The sequence below is a fragment of the Asterias amurensis genome, chromosome 7, assembly GCF_032118995.1.
Source record: "Asterias amurensis chromosome 7, ASM3211899v1".
NCBI classification, from domain to species: Eukaryota; Metazoa; Echinodermata; class Asteroidea; order Forcipulatida; family Asteriidae; genus Asterias; species Asterias amurensis.
Window position 1 is genome coordinate 17,503,965 of NC_092654.1, and position 22,883 is coordinate 17,526,847.

The 22,883-nt window shown below is 37.4% G+C and overlaps 1 protein-coding gene across 1 annotated transcript in view; it reads right to left on the bottom strand.

Moving 5' to 3' along the window:
* Nucleotides 1-10,014: 10,014 nt before the first annotated feature.
* The window catches only part of LOC139939554 (uncharacterized), a 71,355-nt gene continuing 58,486 nt past the window's right edge, over nucleotides 10,015-22,883 (bottom strand). The window contains exons 2-3 of the mRNA XM_071935556.1: nucleotides 17,915-18,023; nucleotides 10,015-14,213 (exon numbers count right to left, since the gene is read on the bottom strand). Coding sequence (XP_071791657.1) covers nucleotides 14,110-14,213; nucleotides 17,915-18,023 — 213 coding nt within the window. The 3' untranslated portion in view covers nucleotides 10,015-14,109. The remainder of the gene's footprint in view (nucleotides 14,214-17,914; nucleotides 18,024-22,883) is intronic.

Genomic DNA, 22,883 nt, shown 5'->3' on the forward strand with positions numbered 1-22,883 from the left:
TTTAGTTAGTGCCAATGCGGTAAGGCGCTGCGAGACGCTATATAATACCGGGTAAAACATTTATTATATTGCCCACCATTTCTGGAGTTGCGTGAAAAACATAAACATTTTCTAACAGTTTTATTGTAAGCAAACATCAGCACTATACCACTCAGCCATCAGTCTGATTACATCACTCTATATCGCCATTCCTCCATCTTCAACTAAACAACAATCTAAGAAATCACGATGCATTTTCATCGTACTTAAGATGCCAGCCCCATCGCACGAAAAGCCAACAAATTATTGAATTTGAGCGGGAACTGAAGCGGGTAAGGGGGCGCTGTGTTCATTGGTTGAATAAGCCAACAACATGCAACCGTTGGTCGGTCGATATTTTGCAAATGAGCGGCGTGGGGTACTTCTTAAAAAACTCGAGGCGATGCCGAGAGGTGGTAAACGGTTCATTGGGATTCATTGGGTTTACAACCTTGAATTGAAACTGTTTATAATGGCGTGTAAAAAGATTATTAGATACCGTATCAAGATATATCAAGATATATCAAGGTATATCAAGGTATATCAAGGTATATCAAGGTATATCAAGATATATCAAGATATATGAAGGTATATCAAGATATATCAAGGTATATCAAGGTATATCAAGGTATATCAAGGTATATCAAGGTATATCAAGGTATATCAAGGTATATCAAGGTATATCAAGGTATATCAAGGTATATCAAGGTATATCAAGGTATACCGAGATGGGGAGATGGCCTTAGCTTTTGATCCAAACTGGACCTTCGTCAGCAGATAATATAGGTCTATATTTGGTTGTGCTTGTTTATTTATGACTTTGACGAAGTTCCGGGATGGATCGAAAGCTATCCCGCCTACTATAGTTTTATTTTTTAAACCAGATAAAAATACATTGTTTGTATAGTGCAAAAGAACAGACATTGTGCAATATATTATTTCAGTTTGATAATTGAAAATGATTCTAGTCTGTAGGCCTACTAGAATTAGTATTTTTTGTAAAGGAACACGTTGCCTTGGATCGGACGAGTTGGTCTTTGAAAAGCGTTTGTAACCGTTTGTCATAAAATGCAAATGATTAGAAATATATTTTAAAAGTAGAATATAATGATCCACACAAGTATCACTCAAAATTGCGTGGTTTTCCTTTCACCTCGTCGACAAACACGGCCATATGGCCGACCGTGTTAGTTCGCAAAGTAAAAGGAAAACCACGCAATTTCGAGGCAAATGTGTGTGGATCATTGTATTCTACTTTTAAAAAATCTTTCTAACCGTGTGCATTTGATAACAAACGGTTACAAACGCTTTTCAAGGGCCCAACTCGACCGATCCAAGGCAACGTGTTCCTTTAAGGTATTAAAACGCTTTGCATATTTTTGATCTTTGTTTACGATGGAACGTAGTTGATAACAGCAAACCGACTTTCAAATATTATTTTCATCATATTTTGTGTAAGTTATATACGCTAAACGAAAACACTGTCGAATGTTATCAAACTGCAAAGAGGGGCTAGCCTAATTGAAATTGCGAGTGTGGGTTATTGCACGACACTTTTACAACCCTCCACATTCAGGCCACGTCAGAGCACCAAATAGCCCCTTGATAATTGACAAGGTGTCGGATAGGACCAGCTTTATGATCTTACTAAGAGTAGACGTCTTTAATTTTAGCCGAGCAAATATTCGCGCGCCAAAATGACAGTTCATTTGTCGCTTCACACCTGTCTGTCATAAACACAGATGTAAACACTCTTTAGTTGTCATGCTTGGGAGCACTCTGGTTAATTAAAACGAAACAGACAGAGTCGAAAAAAAGAGTGGAGAGAAGATGTATAAATATAGTAATGAAACAGATATATAGTCACAGAAAGAGTGAAAAGAAAAGACGAAGAGGTGACCAATGAAACTGTGATTTGAAGAATAAAACATTTGTCAGTTTTCCAAGAGGAATAGTATGGTTTAGCCCTATATGGGACGCTTCCTCTGTGTATGCTGTAGGGTAATACGAAAGTATAAGGACACAAGGGCTAGTTATGGTTATATTATACATGATGGTTATAGTTAATGGTTTAAAATGGTCATGAGTTACATGTACGGATAAAGTCATATGGTTATAATGGTTGTAGATTGTTACAAGCTAGAATTACATCTATGGCTCCCTTCATTATGACTGTATGGTTAAAGGCAGTGGACACTATTGGTAATTACTCAAAATAATTATTAGCATAAAATGTTACTTTGTAACGAGTAATGGGGAGAGGTTGATAATATAAACATTGTGAGAAACGGCTACCTCTGAAGTAACGTAGTTTTCGAGAAAGAAGTACTTTTCCACGAATTTGATTTCGAAACCTCAGATTAAGAATTTGAGGTCTCGAAATCAAGCATCTGAAAGCACACAACTTCGTGTAACAAGGGTCTTTTTTTCTTTCATTATGATCTCGCAACTTCGACGATCGATTGAGATGAAATTTTCACAGGTTTGTTATTTTATGCATATGTTGAGATACACCAGGTGAAAAGACTGATCTTTGACAATTATTAATAGTGACTAGTGTCTTTAAAGGAACGTTACACAATGGTAAGAAACAAAAATCGTGAAGATAACAGATTTACATACAACCTAATACACGGTCTAATGATGATGATGATGGTAGAAAAACTATCCCTTTAAATATTTCTGTATGAAATGTCATATTTAAAGAGAAGTAAATAATCTAATATCGCGTTTTGAGTTGATCGCTCAGTGAGTACTTTATTCAATTTTGTTTTGGCAGCGATGCAATGCAAAATTTGTAATCGGTTTTTCACTATTCTCTCAAGACCAAGATGGCCTTTTGACATCAAACTTGTACAGGTGTGTCAGTTTATGGATGGATTATGGATTTAAGGATGGATTACATAAAGTGCTTACACAGCCAGCAACTGTTTTGTTAGCAAAAACCAATTTTGTAATGTTCAAAGACATGTTTTCATTATGATTATAGTTATAATAATGGCTGAAGACTAAAGTTGTCATTTTTATGGTTATGTAGTTATAGTAATGGTCAATCCTGGTTATTGTAGCTAGAGTTATGTTTTAATTGCTGACGTATAAAAAGCTTTACTGTTTCAAACAGTAATGCTTATAAGTTGAACCTACATTTTCATGAAGATCATTATATTCTACTTTGAAAGTTATTATTTCCAACCGTCTTTATTTTAATAAAAAAGTAGACAATTTTGTAGCCCAAAGCGCACAATCAGAAGACAATATGGCATTTGAAGCAAACCCTGTGACAGTGATTGCCCGTTTCATAAAATGTATTGTGATTTTAAATAATGCTGGAAGCGTTTTATTCGCGCAAGGTTGAATGCTCAAGATTGATTCAATGAAATATCTGCACGGGATTTGATGAGTGCTATTTTGGGTTGCTGGTTTATTGAATTTTGTCCTAGAATCTATTTTATATCCAAGAAGCAATTTTCCTTACATAAACAAACACCAGATTCGTGATTTTTGCAAGGTTGTGAGAGTTTGAGTAACCCGAATGTATCTACATTCTGATTAATGGTGACACAAACCGAAGCAAACCTGTTTGACCGCGTGTGTACAAAAGCAACATGAGAAAAAAACACTTAGGGTGCGGTACTCTTAGAAAGGGAGGGGGGGGGGGGGTCGGGAATGTCGTATCCTCATTCAGATAAAAGATCCCAGCCCCAAGACATTTCATACAAAAGGAACATTAAATGTTAGCACTGCAGCTAGTTTTACTCACTGAGTTGCTGAGTTGCTTAGTTGTTGAGCAAGAAGCAATGTTCCTTATATTATAAATGAATACCCAATTGGTAATTTTTGCAAGGTTTGGGGATTTGAGAAGCCCCAATGTATCTACAACACAAACCGAAGCAAACCTGTTTTGACAGCGTGCGTACAAAAGCAACATGACAAAAATATACCTAAGGTGTGGTATTCTAAGAAGGGGAGGGGGAGGGGGGTGAGGGGCATGTCGTGTCCCCATTCAGATAAAAGATCCCAGCCCCAAGTCGTTGTATTTTAAAGCCATTGGACCCTTTCGGTAAACAGTATTGTCCAAGTCCCACACTTCGTGTATCACAAATTATATATAAAATAACAAACCTGTGAAAATTTAGACTCAATCGGTCATCGGAGTCGGGAGAAAATAACGGGAAAACCCACCCTTGTATCCGCGCGTTTCGCCGTGTCATGACATGTGTTTAAAATAAATCCGCTATCGAGAATTGATATTGTTTTACCGTTTTCTCAAAAAGTAAGGCATTTCATGGAATAATATTTCAAGAGCAGTCTTTCACCACTACCTTCTGTAAACCCTGTAAGTTATTTGTAAATCTGTGAACTTTTTTTTTTCTGTACCGAAAGGGTCCAATGGCTTTAAAGGAACATTTAATGTTAGCACTGTTATAGCTATAGTTCTACTCACTGAGTTACCGAGTTGCCAGTTTATTGAATTTTGTCCGATAATTCTATTTTACATCCAAGAAGCAATTAAGTTCCTTTCACAAACAGAAAAACTCAGTTCGTGATTTCCTCGAGGTTTGGGGAGTTTGAGTACAAAGAATCTACCTACCACATGATCAATGGTGACACAGTCAGAACCCAACGTGTTTTGACAGCGTATTACAAACTCTGTATACACTAGTGCAACACATGGAAACACACCTAATGTGTGGAATCCTTAGTCCTTTGTAAGGGGGGGGGGGTGGATGTCGTGTCCCCATTTAGATAAGAGATCCCAGCCCCAAGATATTGAATTCTTAAGGAACTCTCAATGTTAGTACTGCAGCTAGTTCTACTCACTGGCATGAGTTGCTTGGTTGCTGGTAAATTGGATTTTGTCCTTTCTATTTTACATCCAAGAAGCAATTTTCCTTACATATATAAACAAATACTCAATTCGTGATTTTTGCAAGGTTGTGAGAGTTTGAGTAGCCCGAATGTATCTACATCATGATCAATGGCGACAGTCTAGTCAACAAAAACCGACCCCGTTGTGACAGCGTATGTAACCATGTGTACAAAAGCAACACATGAAAAACACACCCCAGGACGTGATATTCTTAGTGGGGGGGGGGGGGGGGGGCATGGGCATGTCGTGTCCTCATTCAGATAAAGAATACCCAGCCTCAAGGTGGTATAAAGCTAAAGGAACATCAGTTCTAGTTCTATTCACACACAGTAACATTAGTATGCAAATAGGTCTCAGCGTGAAACATGCGGGTAACATAAAACCCCCTAAGGAATGTTGGGAACATAAAGGTGATGAAACATATTGGGCCCTTTGGCTCAGTTGCTTCGTGCTTATTTTTATCTGAAAAGCTGGTGAGCTGCGAAATCAACATTTGAAAACAGTCTCAAGCGAAGGACGCATTGAGAACGCTGGCTTCACATTGACGAGGTCAGAGTACAGTTTGGTTAGTTTGGACCGAAAACGCAAACAAGGACTAGCGATACCAACCAATATAAAAATTACTTCTATACTACTAATAACAATACCGGGGGTCGATTTCACAAAGAGTTAGGACCAGTCCTAACTTAGGACTAGTCCTAGGAGATATACAAATTGCATGGATGGTCCTAAGTTAGGACGAGTAACTGGTCCTAACTCGAGATAAGACTAGTCCTAACTCTTTGTGAAATCAACCCGGGTTATTTTACATCGCCCTCTATAACACCCCCTATAGGGGCATATCAAATCACTCAGTGTTTTTTATAAAGGATGTAAGTTGAAGGGAGCTACCTTTTGGAGTATAATCCCCATTCATTTACTTATCACCATGTAATAATTTACAAAGTGGGTTGGCGCAATATGGTGCCATCACACTTTACGAAGCAACTACGATTGATTTGCAGTTATACGATCAATCTTAAGCTCTTTGTGAAATCGGCCCCAGGAACACCGGGGCGAGCCCCCTTATGTGATTGGTGCACTAAGTTCTTACACAGCACACGGGACCTGTAGCTTTACGTCCCATCCGAAGGACGCCCAAGCAATCATGGTTAAGTGTCTTGCTTAAAATACACAGGTGTCACGACCGGGACTCCAACCCAACTCTGTTGATTTGACACACCAGAGCTTAAGTCCGGTGCTCTTATTCGCTCAATGTCGGTCTGACTATTGCTCAAATTTCACCAAAACGGTAGCATTCTTAAGATGCCATACTTGAGCAAAGCTCTACTTTATAAATTATATCTAATTCATGCTGTACTTTCCTGCATCATCAGCTATTTTCGATTCGAATGCTCAGCTTACCTCCGATTCCAGTTAATGGTCGTTAAAAATCGAAGACGTTCAGACCTTCTTCCTCATTTCCGAACACTTGGGGACCAAGTAAGAATGTTGCCCAACTGAAGTCCATGTTTAATGGTCTTGCAAATTCGGGCGCAATTGGCAAATGGGGTTTCTCTTATAAAAAAACCACATCCACGTTCCATGTTTAAATTGTGGAAAAAATAACTCATTGTAGTGTTTAACAAATGAATTGTTATCGTAACAAACTGCTATGAGTATTTTTTATTTCCAAGAATTTTGTGTAAATGGAATTTTAAAGAGAACATTTTATTAGGAAGTAAAATAATTATCTTCGTTCGAGTTGGTTCCTCGTTTTTGATACGCGAGTTTGGCACAAACCTCCACAACGGATACCGGTGGCTTTGATAGAGTTTTTATTTTTATTGTTTTCTTCTTCTTCTTCTTCTTCTTCTTATTATTTTTTTATTTATTTATTTATTTATTTATTTATTTATTTATTTATTTTTTTTTTTTTTGGGGGGGGGGGGGTAGTTGGAGTGTTAAATGTATACACAAGACATTTCTTTTCATAAATTTGTTGTGTCTTCATGGCTCAATTTTAGTTCCCCCGACAATATTGATAACATTTGAATGAGCCATAAACTTTGTTAAACTGAAGTATTCGACGAAACAGAATCTCACACACGTAAAACTCAATAAATGGTCGGCACCAGAAACTTGGTCCCAAAAGTTCAAATACGCGCGAGACTTGCACCGTCTGTAATATGGAAATACCAGCCCGGTGGATCGAAATGTCGACGACAGCACAAATAAAGCATCTCCACCCATCTTCAAATTTAATGTATTTTGTAAATATCGAACCTCATCTACAAATATTGATCGTGAGGGGCATTTCGCTGCACCCTTGGGGCTATACATTTTTTTTTTAGAAAAAGTAAAATAATGCACATACTATTTTTATCCCTTATTGCAAAATTGGAAATGGAATTTGGAAAGTTTGGCGCGGTGTTAATATTGTCCGTGGGCCCGGGTTCTTTATAAAGATGCAATGTTGTAAATAGATATTTCATCATTTTTCCATTTGATGAAAAACCACTATCGCAATAGGTATTTATTTGTATGTGTAACGTATAGATTTTCGTAAAGTGTGGCGCCATGCCGTGCGACATTGGCTTATTATGTAGATTGTTGAATGAAACAAAATCCGAAATTAAGACACGGATATTTGAATCAATGATGTTATACCCCGTCTAGATTGCGAAAAACGACGTAGGCCTTTACATGGTTTTAAAAAAAACCATGTACGATAGCAAGCAGATGTTGATACATTGATAACGAAGCTGTATAGTTTTGTTAACTACACGAAACACACATATTATGCCTTATTTGAAGATTTCAATGAAAAACAAACCAAAACAACAACCTAATCCCGTTAAAGACACTGGACACTATTGGTAATTTCAGACGCTTGATTTCAAGACCTCAAATTCTAAACTTGAGGTCTCGAAATCAAAATCTCGAAATTCTTTCTCGTAAACTACGTCACTTCAGAGGGAGCTGTTTCTCACAATATTGGTATATTATAACACCCCTTACAATTATTCTGCCTGCTCATTGGTTTAGAGCGCGTCACATGACATGTCTTAGTTTTGCTAGACAACGGCCGTGTGATAGTGCGTCGGTTTGCCGTGCGCTAGTCCGAAGACTAGCACACGGCGTGCAGTACCCAGACGTCCGTTGCGTGTACGAGGATGACAAATTAATAGTCTGTAACCATTTCGGATTGCACGACACTACATGCAGCACAGTAAAAGTTTTTGCAATCTGTATTCGCGTCGTCCGTGGATTGTAGCATTCAGGTCTGTAACTTAATAATAATAGTACAGTATTTAGAAATGTTTGGGGTGTTATAAAACAAATATTGACTGCGATCCCCGTAGCGTTCTATTTTCCCTCGGCTTCGCCTCGGAAAAAATAGAACGCTCCGGGGATCACCTCGGGAGTCATAGTTTTAACCATAGCACGCAGTCAATATTTGTATACTATCAACCTCTCCCCATTACTCATTACCAAGTAAGGTTTTATGCTGATAATTATTTTGAGTAATTACCAATAGTGTCCACTGCCTTTAAAGCAGTTTCCACCCAAATAGTTCAAAGTGTGTTTTTACTTCTATAAAGATAATAACTATGCACTCTTGAACTCTTAATCAATTTGACATTTTAATTTGTGCTTTTTGAAACTATACACATTTTGTTGGTGTTAAAAAGAGTCGCATTCGGCAGTGTAAAAACGGGTAAGTTAAATAAATACAAAAAAAACAAAACAAAAAAACTAAACTAAACAGCTAAACAAACAGATTACTTCTCCTTTAAATTTTGTGAACCAACCGACAATTCCGAATCGATTATAGGACTGACATAGCTCCGAGGGTTGACACTTGAATGAGCCGTGTGTGCAAACATGCCCCTATCCCATCCAGCCCACATTCCCTGACTTTCAAACACCCTTTTAGAAAAACTAACTTCAAATTACCGTGTTGTTGTTGTTGTTGTTGTTGTTGTTGTTGTTGCTATTAATGATAAAATAAAACAAATAATGATAGTTGTATAATGTGTGTCATAACAGTGATTTATAAGTTCAGATTTAGTAGTTGTTTGCATTTACTTTAATTTCATTTCTTTTATTATTGTAAAGCCCAAGGACATTCATAAAAGTGAATTTAATCACTGTACTAGCCAAGAACCCAATATAAAGAAGACAAAGAGGAAGTTTCAGTTTTAGTGGGAGGTGGGAGGAAAACCCTAGAGAATTATTTCAAGGAAAACCCACGCAGTCAGGTGTAGGGACTGAAAACCCAATCCACGTAGTGCCCACGGCGTGATTCGAACCTAGAGGTGGAAGGCGAGGCAAGATACCACTACGCCAACCAGTGCCCAATTTCATAGAGCTGCTAAGCACACAAATTTGCTTAGCATGAAATTTCTCCCTTGATAAAAACAAGATTACCAACCAAATTTCCTCGTGATTGTCAGAATAAGCAAACAACAGCTGAATACCAGTAACAAGCACTATGCAACGAATGGAAATTTGGTTGATAATCCTGTTTTTATCAAGGAAGAGATTTCATGCTAAGCAAATTTGTGTGCTTACCAGCTCTATGAAATTGGGCCCTGACCACCTTGGTCTGTTGAAGAAGGTTGCGCGTCCATTGAATCAGGATAATATGTCATGGGTTGTTTGGGTAGAGCTGCAACTGTTGCTCGTACTCTCTTTGAATCAAGATAAGGTGCGAAATGGGTATAGTCTTGGTAAAACTGCTGCAACTATTCCTCTAACTGTCTTTGATTCAAGATGAGATGCAATTTTGGCAGTCTTGGTAAAATTGCTGCAACTATTCTTTTGAATCCAGATAAGGTATATGAGTGGTAATGGGGATACAATTGCTGTTATGCTTTCCGTCTCCCAATGTTTGTATAACATCATGATACGGAAGTAAACTATAGCGAGGACCAAACTACTGCTAATTGTATAAAGAAAAGGAACAAACCAGCTACAATGCTTGCTCCATTGGACACAAAGTATGGAACATAGATGAAACTAAGCAACGTTAATACCTCGTTAACACTTGACATGCAACCAGCCTCTATTAAGCTCTTCAACACTTAAACAAATAAAAAATACACCACAAATCTTTTTTTTCTTCAAGAAATTAGATCAGCTTTTATTTTGTATGCATATCTCGAAATTTAAATAAATTTCTCTAGCCATATAATAACTGATAACTTAGCCAAATGCATGATTACTTCAACGAATGTTCAACGAAGTTTACAGTTTAATCTTAGAATAAATTATGCCTATATCACATAAAGCTTAAATAAGATACTACAGTCAATGTTTACAAATCTACGTAGTTTCCCCCATTTTTTACTTTTGCGTAAATTGCACAAAACGTTTGAACTGAAGTGGTAGTTCCCCGAGAACATTTGTTTATCAGGAAATATGTACATGTTTAAAATATCAGCAGATGTTGGAACATAAAACCACATGTGCACAATTGTGGAATGTTTGTTTGTTTGAAAACTTCAGTAAAACAGGTTGTATATTCTGTCTCACATTTAGTGGCCGGTTTTCTCTCTACATTAGCAATTTGAGGGGAATTGAACAGTATTGCTGGAGCAAACGAAATAGTCACAGACAGTGTTCATATTTTGTTTGATTAACCATAACATACATGTTTGATCAACCATAACACATGAAAATGTGTGCTTAGGCCTACTCCATTGTATGAGTTGGGAGAAAAATAGTGAAAACCATGCCTAGTTTTCAGCATCTAACAACCGAAATCGACTGTTGCGTTTTTTTTTTACTCAAATGGTGACTTCATTTCAGAGGTAGATATTTACAGAAAACAAAATCTTTTTAATGTGTAAAGCTTGCTGACGAAAATTAAATAATGATGTTTTGTGTCCTCACCAATCCCGTATAGGCACAATACCTTTAAATCAAGTTCGCATAATTATCCATGTGCAAGTTTAACATCGAGTAAACGTACTGATTTTATGGACAAGTCGAGATTAAGTTTATAATTACTGCAAAAGAGAATTACCTTTAAAGGTTTCATTTGGTTATTTGGGAGATTACAGTAAATTTAATTAACACATTAATTGTGTCCTGCTCCAATTAATTGTGTCCTGCTCCAAACACAAACTCCACGATAGCGTTCTTTCAAACAATGTAAATCTGCTTCTTACTTTCATGATTTGTTTATTCCGTTTTAACATCTAAACAAAATGGGCTTTAGTTGTCCGAACTGTAAAGGTTTAAAGTGTCCAAAACATGAACGAGAGAAAACCGTATTCTTAACAGCATCTTAAGGGTTATCAATTTTGCATTCTTTAGAACAATATGCACCTCAATAAAAATACACCAATTTAAAACTTTTTAATGGCATTAATCGGTACTTTTCGACCACATTTTTTATAACATGCTTTACGCGACTGTTTCTCTTCCCTCGCGTAAATGGAATGATTTTTTTTTACACAAAGTCATACTGGCCCAATGGTAACGGTTTGTCATTTATCGATATTATTCCTTTTTTTCTCAAGTCTCGATATTTTTCTGGCCAAAGTACGGCATCAGTTAAAAGTCTTTGTTTTCATAATTCCTTGATTTTGATAATTGGGTTTGTAGACCATGAAAATCAATGCACGAGCAGACCTGATCAACAGAAAATAGAATGCACGAATTTAAAAGGGGTTGTCTCTGACGTTTATACCTTTATAATTGTCTACAACGGAATCACACACAATTTTAAAAACTCATGTTCGATGAACGGTGACACCATGTGTTTATTTTGTGGTGTACATTCTTTGCGAAGTTTTCTTGCTATTTATTTTATTGCAGCAGCGGTGTAGAATTTCTGAATTCGGGAGAGTAGTTCCGGGCAGAAGGTTAGAAATCGGCTGAGACATTCATTCGCTTTAGCCGATTATGTGATCAATTATTGTTCTCCTTTTGTTTTATTTTCTTTAAATTAATCTTAACTTGATGTATCAACATCATGACAAACTCCCAGCCAACATTTTTTTAATCTTATTTTAGTGAAACTTAATTAAGAAAGAACTTTAAAATGATATTCCTTTGTATATCTTAACTTACACAGCTTAAACCTATTATCTAACAATACTCAAACTCGCATTGGTTCATATAGGCCTACAGGTGTTTTATAACTATTTTAGCAAATCATAGATAACGTGTAGGATCAAAGACGCCTTGATTCGAAAAACTCTCTCGTTAAAGAATTGCTTTTGCGTTGTCTTTTTTTATTCCACATAAAAGACTGAAGTAATACATTGGGGACAAACTTTTAAGAAACTAATTGTAGTTTTACACTTCCAAGTTTAAATGATGTAATACATTGTGGACAAACTTTTAAGAAACTAATTGTAGTTTTACACTTCCAAGTTTAAATGATGAACATACGTAGACCTTAGTGACTACCATTTGCAGTTGAGTCGGGTATTATCTTTAATTGTTTTGGGGAAACAAACATCGCCCATCAATTTCGACCCAAGGACTGACCTCCACTGACCAAAATGCGTCTTTGATCAGAACTATATTTGTTTGTTAATTAGCAATAAAAATTGATTAACATAAGATTAGTATTATTCCACATGTCTTGGGTCCAATTTCATATAGAGCAAATTAAGCACAAAAAGTAGCTAAGCGCAACCAAATAATATGCTTAATACCAGAATACGGTTACCAGCCAAAATACCATCTCTTACTATCTGATGCTGGTATCCTGCTTAATTGCTAAGCAGAAGTTGTCAGTTAGTGTTTTCTGCTTAAGCAGCTCCATGAAATTGGGCCCTGGTTTTTAAGGTTATAAAGCGTGCTTGAAGAAATGATGTAGGTGCAATTAATCAGTTAATTAGTAAATTAGTTACTTCAGAAAGAAATATGACATGCTATTATGATTAGCAGAAGTGATTATTAAACAGGATTAATCCTCGACAACGCTCTCGATCCATAACTACGATCTACTCGTAAACGTCTCCATCGTTTAAGTTGAAATAGAGTTGTCATTATTAATTTGTCGTCATCAAAAGTCATATTAGTATATACTAGAACGGGTGATTCCCTTCTAACGTCAAAGACAAAGACGAGATTAATAATGTTGATCGATTTTTTTGTCTTTTTGACGGCGGGAGCTTCATCACTTTAGACCGCTTAATAGACACTAAAACAAAATGTGTAACTTTTCCATTCTTATTATACAATTCGTCATCATTATGCACTATGCAGACAATATGCGCCAGTTTATTTGAACATTTAAGCTATTAAAATTAACTATCCGTTCGTTAAAATAAGTTAATTTGTAAACAACACTAATATTTTATGGAATGTAATTTCACTATACTTATTTCGTTTTACATATTTTATATTAGAATTGTCTTAAAGAAACACAAAAGTCAATTCGGCGATTGGCCATTAATCTTGATTAATACATTTTAAAGTTCATCTGTCAGTGGTTTCATATTAATTAGTCTTCGTCAGAACGGGGCTTTAAAGTCACTAGCTCAACACCACCGCTGGGGGCGCATCTAAAAATTAATTTATAATCACCACCTTTGGTGTTGTTACTAATTTGTGTGTCCCAACATCGGCCTAAATTACGCCTGTTAGGAAATCGGTTTAGATAGCCTAAGTGGAATTACTAATAAATATTCACTACTGAAGATTGACAAGATGAAATAAAACTCAATTTTTTACAAAACTATAATTTGTCAACATTACAAGCCACTGATGCATATTATAAACGGCCCCGTCAGTTTGTTTGTTTGTTTGTTTGTTTGTTTACTCCCGTATCAACACTCTATTTACAATAAATTTACGGCAAAGAGATATTGCCAGTTCAATCAAAAAGGCCCTGTGACATTAAAAAAAAAAAAAAAAAATTCAACAAAATCGAGTGGTATAAGCCGTGTCTGATATCATGCGGATTTAGCTACAACGGTATTAGCCAAAGCCATTCCGTGAGCCTTAACTTCAGAATGGGAGACTGTGAAACGTTAGGTGGCAGCAGACTTTACAAGGTCAATTTCCATTGTTCACGAAGTTTTGAGCATGCGCAAATTATCGATTACAATAGATTGACCTGGTACGTCTGCTGCCACCTAGCGTCCCAAAAGTTCCCCATTGACGTCATCAGCCTTAGCCAAAGACGCTCAATCTCAAAACACAGCCCTTAAAAATAATCTTGTACGGGAGGTTCTTACGAGACCAAACAGCCCTGATAGGCTGAGTGAACTCTAACAGGGCATAGAGAAAGGTTGAAACCGACCGATACATTTCCTCTTAATAGCCGGGCGGTTAGGCACTTCATCGTCATCGTCTATAAACTCATCCTCTTGATCTGAAAGCAAGATTAGGAAGAGAGGAAGAGAAAAGAAGAGAAAGAGATTGTTTAGAAGTGAGTGATGGGTTAAAAGGATCCCGGCTAGGGAATGATTGGGTGGTTAGGGGGTTGATCCATATACAGGACAGGTGGGTGAGCTCAAGTGATGTCACAGAAAAGAACCTCCGGGCCAGCGACTATTTTATGCGGATATGGACGGCTGATCTATATTGAAAGGTGGATTTCGAGTGGGCGGGGTTTGGCATGTTCTGAAGAGGGGTGCTTGAAAGATGATGTAGCGGATGATAGTGAACCGGTATGAGAGGTGTGGATGAAATGAACATGAGTGTAAGTCGTTTGTTAGGTCGTTTATTTGTTTAGATAATATTCCTACCAAACGAAATCGACAAAATACCACAAGTGGGATTTTAACACCGAGCTGACAACAGTCAATCTCAATCATAATAAACATTGGTTTAACGTTTATGATTATGAATTGCACGTGTTTGGATGCAGTTACTATACGACAATACTTATTCTAGTCATTGTGAAACCCGTGGTTAGCTTTGGTAGGATTCGAACCCATAACCTTGTAAGTTCTACAGTCTTACCACTTGACCACGGATACAAAGCTAGATTTAAAGGCAGTGGACACTATTGGTAATTACTCAAAATAGTTAAACATTTCTTGATTACGAGTAATGGGGAGAGGTTGATAGTATAAACCATTGTGAGAAACGGCTCCCTCTGAAGTGACGTAGTTTTCGAGAAAGAAGACATTTTCCACGAATTTGATTTCGAGACCTCAAGTTTAGAATTTGAGGTATCGAAATCAAGCATCAGAAAGCACACAACCTCGTGTGACAAGGGTGTTTTTTCTTTCATTATTATCTCGCAACCTCGACGACCGATTGAGCTCAAATTTTCACAGGTTTATTTTATGCATATGTTGAGATACACCAACTGTGAAGGCTAGTCTTTGACAGTTACCAATAGTGTCCACTGCCTTTAAATGTTTGAATGACTGCACTGGGGAAATATCCTGCGTGTTATGGACACGGCCATGTAGGTTGCAAATAATGATTTAGTTTTGTGCTGGGTGTAAGCAAGTTAGTGTACAGAGGCAACGAGGGGAATTACATGGCAAGGATAAATATTCAGGCGAATACTAAATCTGCAAATGCATCCGTAGTTTATCAAATAATAACATCCTACATTTTATGGAAGAGATTTTAATTGCATCTCTCCCTCTTCAAGGCAGGACTAAATGTAGCGGAATAAGTTGTGTTTGTGTTTAAATATATTGCCATGGTTACTCTGTCATGAAAACCAAAACCACGTGACCCCTTCTACGCATTAGTTCCCCATGACAGCATCTTTTTCTCCGTTCTCACAAAGTGCTCTTTTTAAAAATTTAATATGTAGGCCCCTTACGAACATTTCCTGCGGGGACACAAAGAAAAACATTCTTGAAAACAAACGAGAGAATAGATTATTTAAAAAAAAAGCACCATGCGGCTCTGTCGAGACCGTCCTTGACCAGTACATCGTTTGTTTCCTGAAGTTACTGTTTTCATTGAATCCCATTGAATGTATTCGTAAGGGAAGTAAAATAATTTGAGAGTACCACCCAATTGGAGAAATTCTGCACATCAAAATGAATACGGCCGAAGCAGAGTTTCTACCTTTGTCATTCGAAAAATGTTGTGCCATGCAAGGGAGAATTAAGGTTCAACCAAACTCTAATCAAATAACACAATTTAAATTTTCTTTGAGATTAATATTTCTTTTGTATTCTTTTGAGCAGCTAATTTACATGAAAATAGTATGGGCAGAAGATTTTCGACGACGATGTAAAAATGTTATAAACCGATTCAAGATATGTGCTTAGTTTTAGCGCGAAAACATACCCTGGGTCGTACAGGTTTCCGGACAACGACGTCATTAGTTTCGCGCGGTTTAGGGTATCATACTACTACTACTACTACATTAAGCAGATTGCACTAGTTTTCACGCGTGTACGTCGCGGATCACGACGATCTCCTTGTGTTTTATGTTCTCCGCGGTCAAACGTGAAGCGGACATTTTTACAAAAAGTATTTTTTTAACAAGATTTGTACTATTTTTTTACAATATAAATTGATTTTTTTTATTCCGAAAATATCACAAGAGGCTTCAAGTTGTTATGAAAATAACTTCCTTAATACACGCTTGGTGTACATCAAAATTGCCATGTCGTTTCGTAGTGCTTTCCAATGGGATTTTTTTCTTCCCAAAAGAGGGAATCTTTAAAAATGAAATTAGGAAAATGTATGCGGCAATCCTATTCTATTACAGAAGATATACATGATTCTTGCGAAAGCTCGTACGCTCTCGAGGTCAACATAACACACTATATATCAACAAATGGACAAGAGGTTTCAAACTTCGCAAGCCTTGAATCGGGGATAATTCAATAGATTTCAAGTAGACCTTGGCGGTCACAAAAAAAAAAAAACGACTTACAGTCGAACCTGACCCCAAAATTACTGAGTGAGTTCACGCCACTCGAGTCCACTTGAAGATTGTCACGAGCCGTTCATGGTGAATGAACTTTATTCTGACCATCACTGTAAGACCACGAGAGCAGCTCACAATATGGCAGCTAAAGCTAAGCTGAAGCTAACACAGTACTGATCAACTATAATACCCCAAGTCTTGGATTTAGCACGAAATCATCCTACGTCAACAACTCGCCTCGCGATGTACTATTTTGATTTTGCAATTTATTTCTTATTGAAGTATGCAGTTTATATTCAACAACAAATCGGGGGGAAAATACGTAATACCTTGAAGCACAATGCAACATTCTTGGTTCCAATTACTATTCGAGTCAACTCTTTGGGAATTGAAAACTCAAATTAACCAACTCAAAAGGTGTTTTTTAAAGGCTTTTTTCGTTTATTTTTTAACTTTTAGTGATGCCCTTGTATGTGTGCATTTTTATGCGTATTATTTGAACAATATTTATATCGTTGTTAGTTTATTTGTATATTTTATTTTAGTCTATCTAGGACCAGCCCGAGAGTGTTCCCCAGTGACTTCATCACAATACTGCGTGATGGTACTGGTTTCACATGATGTGTTGTGTCAACCCGGGTTCCACAGTATAACACTATCTGCCACAGGATCAAAGCAGAGGTCAATGATGGTATCGCATTTTACAGCCAGGCTACATTAGGCCCCACTTCACATAAACTCCCTTTTGAATTGGATTACAGTTTGGAACGCTTTCGACCAGAAACGGTATAATTCAATAGTAATTTCTGGATATGATTGTGTGTAGTTCTAAACGAATGGTGTTTTTTTTATCAAACGGGTTGTGGAAGATGGTAAGCCTTTTAGATTGTATCGCACAGTGTAGTGTAATTCCTAGTTTAATCAGTGTGTTATGCCGAGGCAACCGAATGTTTGTCGGTGATTTGTAGACAACATACACCCTTCATTAAGCAAAACGAATGAATTTGATGAATAAGTAAATTATATTTGCGGTTACTCTTTTGTGTATGTAGTGGTGGTTGCTCTAAGAAGAGCGAAGGTTGTCTGCTCGACGTTTTTGACAGACTCTACTTTGAAGAAATGTGGCCCAAAAGGGAACAGAATGAACTTATAACAAGGTTACATAAGGAAAGTTTGAAAGATAAATAATTGCTAATTTTGAAAACAAAATTATTTCTTACCACTATATCGTTGAAGGTCTAATTCTTTTGGACTCTGATTTCCATGCCATGTGTTGGTTTGAGAGAGGTCAACTTTCCCGAGGAGACGTTCTTGTAATCTGTTCAATATCTGTGGAAAATAAGAAAGAAACAAGTTCTGGTTTATATTAAGTTGGTTCCCTCGCTGCATTAAAAATATCACACACACCCCTACGGTCGGTTAATCTTTTTCGTACCGAATTCGTAAGACTTTAAAAGCACTAAAAGAATGTGTGCAAACTTGCTTGTTGCGGTAAATGATTCACTCTACCAACTCCCCGGTCAGACGTGACCCGGAATCCAGGTTAAAGTGGTCCCGACTCATTTTGGGTCAATACGACCCCGAATCTGAGTCAGAACGACCTAAATTGACGCATAACCCGAGAACAACCCCATGTTCTATAACTAGTTGTCAGGTCATAGGTCATGCCCCTTTAGGACAGGTCAATTCGGACCGGAGTCTGAGTCAATTCCGACCGAGATATTTTATATGTTTTGGGGTTTTACATTATTACTCTGTAAATTATTATAATTTTTTAGCTGTTCCGAGAACTTAAATCGAGTACCGGCTGCTAGCTCTAAATCACAGACACAGAGAACATGAGATAAAGCGCGACATCGACTCATTATTCAATCAATTTTCACACTTAAAATTGAATCCGACCGGCCCAACAAAAGAATGTAACACCATGAATAATAGGTATAAAATAAATCACACCAATATCAGGCCCTAACCGCACACAATTTCTCACCCCAAAATATATTAATTAACTTTTAATCAGTGGCGAGGAATTATGGAACGTGTTGCACAGTCCCGGTACGTGCCATAGACATCCGCTAAGTACCGTCGCCACTGCACCACTTAATCTACCAATACGTCACAATGTCATGCCTTCGATGAGTTTAGTTCCGGATGTTTTTTGCTATACACCCTCGCTCACAAAAAATATATTCTGCGTATGACCGAATCTCTGAGTCATGAACATTAAAAATTGTTATGAATTTTGTACAAGAAGCACACATGAGGAACAAAACGAAAAGTCGGTTTAGATTTGACTGTAAAGATTAAAACACGTGTATTAAACGCAAGTCATGCACGATTAGTATAAGCACCCGAGGAGAACGGTGTTCGCACAAGCAGATAATGTTCCCGGATCACATCTAAAATATTAATTTGTCATTCATATCATCTTTGTAATACTTTGAATCTTTTATGGGGCTCAGATTAGTGTTAGCTGTGTGTAAGGGCTGATGATACCGGTGCGGATAAGAAAGCAAAGGTGTACCTTTGGTTAGTGGAACCGTTCGAATGTTATAATCATAATAAAAAAAATGTATAGATATATACAATGATTCCAACCTGCAACAATTTTATTTTTAACATTTGTTAGATTTCGCCGGAAATCCGGAGCGATTATGGTCATGGATGCGGAAAGAATAATCCCTAATAATGGGATTACAGTTTGAGAAGCGTTAACGTTATTAAAAACGCTCATTAAGTTCAAATTAAGGGGGATACAAAGTGATATATTTTTTTCACGAACCGTAGTTCTTCGAATTGAAGTGTCTCTCAAAATAGACTATACTACCCAAAGCTGCTGTAATTTTACCAAGTAAGTTTTTTTTTGCCATTCTTATTCAAAATCATTACCAAACGTGTACAGACCCTTAAAAGGTATGTTACAGCCTTTCCGCACTTCACAAAATTCCTTCAAACAGTAAAGGGAAGATACACGTTTGGGAATTGTCAAAGACCAGTCTTCTCACTCGGTGTATCCCATCGTAAGCATAATAACAAGCCTGTGAAAATTTAAGCTCTATTGGTCATCGAAGTTGCGAGATAATGTTGAAAGAAAAAACACCCTTGTTAGTGTGCTTTCAGATAGGAATAAAAGACTTCTAGGTAGAAGTATTTTATTATTTTAGTGAGAAATTACCTCTTTCTCAAAAACTACGTTACTTCAGTTGGAGTTGTTGCCCACAATGTTTTATACTATCAACAGCTCTCCATTGCTCGTTACCAGGTCATTGTTAAGTTAACCAAACGTGTACCTTCCCTTTAAGTTGGAAAAACATTATACGTCACACGCGTTAAGCATCTGCTTCCCGCCAAAAGTTGTTACTGCTCATGGTTCCGAGACTGGTTCACATTCGTGTATAATTAACCTCCCCCTTTACTTCTTATGACAACTTTTAAGTAAAGGGATACCTTGCTTTGAAGAATGTATATCAAGTCAAGTTCAATCATCATTTCTGGCATTATTCCTCAAAGAAAAACTAGACTCGTGCAAGTCATGTGCTTATGGTCATCACCAGTTTGTATGAAAGGGGCGTTCGTGGAATTACTTCACACTTGCAAACAAACAGAGAGTCGTTGAATTCTAACCAGTCTGCGCACTGGGCGGCTTGAATCCAGACTACATACATAGACTCATACTCAAGGAGTTTAAATCAAGATACACGCTTAGAATTTTACTACAGTCTGTTGTAAAATAGCGGAATTGTCCAGGGGCAATGATACGGGGGCGGAAGGATATCACATCTCACATTATGTGATAAAGTTTCACACAAGTACGCGTTGACTTCGCCCAAAACATAACACCTTATCCCCGTTAGCGTTATAACTCTCCTGCACAAACATATTTTTTTGTTTGCACTAAAACATAAAACTTCCATTAAAAACACTTTGGTAAGATAACATTTTTGCCGGACGTTAAAATGTTCTCATGAAGAGAAAAACAATGTTTTTTTTCCCCGGTATGTTTTTTGATTTTTTTGGGGGTGACCACAAACGACCTTTTGTATCAACTCGAGTTATTAATAATTATATCAAAGATTTAGATAATTAAAAACACTCGGTAAGAACATAATTTTGCCGGGAGATTATTGGGTTTTTTTCGTGACGAAAATAACAAAACATAAAACAATATGTTTTTTATTTTTTTTTATTTGGTGACCACAAACAACCCTTTGTATCAAATGAGCTCGACTTAATATGTCAGTTGTATTCTCCAATTAATTACAACTACATCAAACTTTTCGACACTAAAGACATAATTCTTCCATTAAAAGATCACATGTTTGCCGGAAGATAATTTTCTCACAAAAAAGAGGAACCACACACAGAATTGTCCGTTTTTATTAAAGATTTACTTGGTGACCACAAACCACCCTTTGTATCACAGGAACTCGCCGTAATATGACTGTTGTATTCTTCAGTTATTAATAATTATCTCAACACGCACCATTCAAGAAAATTCTTGGGTTGGTTTGGAAAGTTGGAAATAGCGTCTTTATTAAAACCTCAAGCGGAAAATATTGATTGGCAAGGTGGCAAGAAGGGTCAAATAAATAACGATTAATCGAACAAAAGGGGTCGAAGTCGACTGAAACGGAAACAGGTTTTGTGAAAGTTTGCTGACCTAAAGATTCTCAAATCAACAACTATTAACGAACAATTTTAACAGAATTTTCCCCAGTAACATGGAAAGTCTTCAATTGTCACCGGTGATTTTATAACCCAAGAGTACATAGTGTGTTATACACATAGGCTGACAACCAGGAATTTGCTGTATGCAAACGTTTTTTCCGTTTTTTTTTTTTTTTTTTTTTAATAAGATAAAGACCTTTCAACGTCACAGCCATCGTTTTTGCAACATTATCCTTATTTAATTAGGCTACATACAAATATTCATTTTCTTCCCAGCAAGATATATCGCAGACTGACTTAGGGATGATGCCCTGCTTAACTACATAGCACGCAAAACGTTCTGGTGTAAGTCGAGTATGAGATGGTTGGCTTGATTTCAGAGAGGGGCAATTTATCAGACAAGCTAATAAGAACAAGTCGCGGACTTTCCCCTGGCTGGAATTTGAGAAGGGGAAAATCATCCCACATCAGTCCCATGGGTCGAAACAAAGTCAACACCCCCTTGTAATATTCACCAAAGACATCACTAACAAGTCACTGTATTATGGGTGCGTTCGTTTAGCTTCTCTGGGTCGACCCCGATGTGGCGTGTTTTATTTTTTTCCGGGACCAACGTGGGCACACAATTACCCCCACGTTCGTCCTCGAACCTGGAAACCCCCCCCAGACACGTCACCACGTGAGCCTTCCCGTGGTGACGTCAGTGCACCTCGGGTCAGCCCTAAGTGACCCTATCCACAAGTGGGGCTCTAGGGGCTGGCCCAAGGTGCACTGACGTCACCACGGGAAGGCTCACGTGGTGACGTGTCTGGGTTTTTTTTCCAGGTTCGAGGACGAACGTGGGGTAATTGTGTGCCCACGTTCGTCCTGGAAAAAAATAAAATACGTTACATCGGGGTCGACCCAGGGAAGCTAATCGAATGCGCCCGTTGTAAAAGGACTTCCTAACATAACCCATAAATAAAGTACTCCATTTTGTTTAATTGGATAACTACTTATGTTAAAACCCATTCACTGTGTTCAACTGATGACCGGTTTATTACTCACCGCAATCTTTGTTTTCGGTGAAACATACGCAAGGCTGTAATTTCCACAAAATGTACATGCCACAAAAAAATTAGATCAATTAATATTGATTAGGGCACCATCCATTTAGAATTCGATCCAAAAGAGACGCGCCTTTATTTGCAAACAATTTGCAAACAATTTGCACAGAGTCAGTCATTATGCCCTTTTGGTTCGTCTATGTTTAATGGTAATTGCAATATTCAGTGGTTGAAAAAAACCTATCCTGTTGCATTGAATAGTGTGCTTTCATATATCTGAGAAAGGCTTCACGGCTCAAGCCTCTCTCAGTATCAAATTCAACAGTAAAAAATTATCCTTCTCTCAAATTACATCATTCCGAAAGTGGTCGTTTCTAACAATGATTTATAACAACAACCCCCCCCCCCTGGCTCTTTATCAAGTATATATTTATGGCCGTGAATCATTTGAGAAATATCCTAAGGTATACCTTCC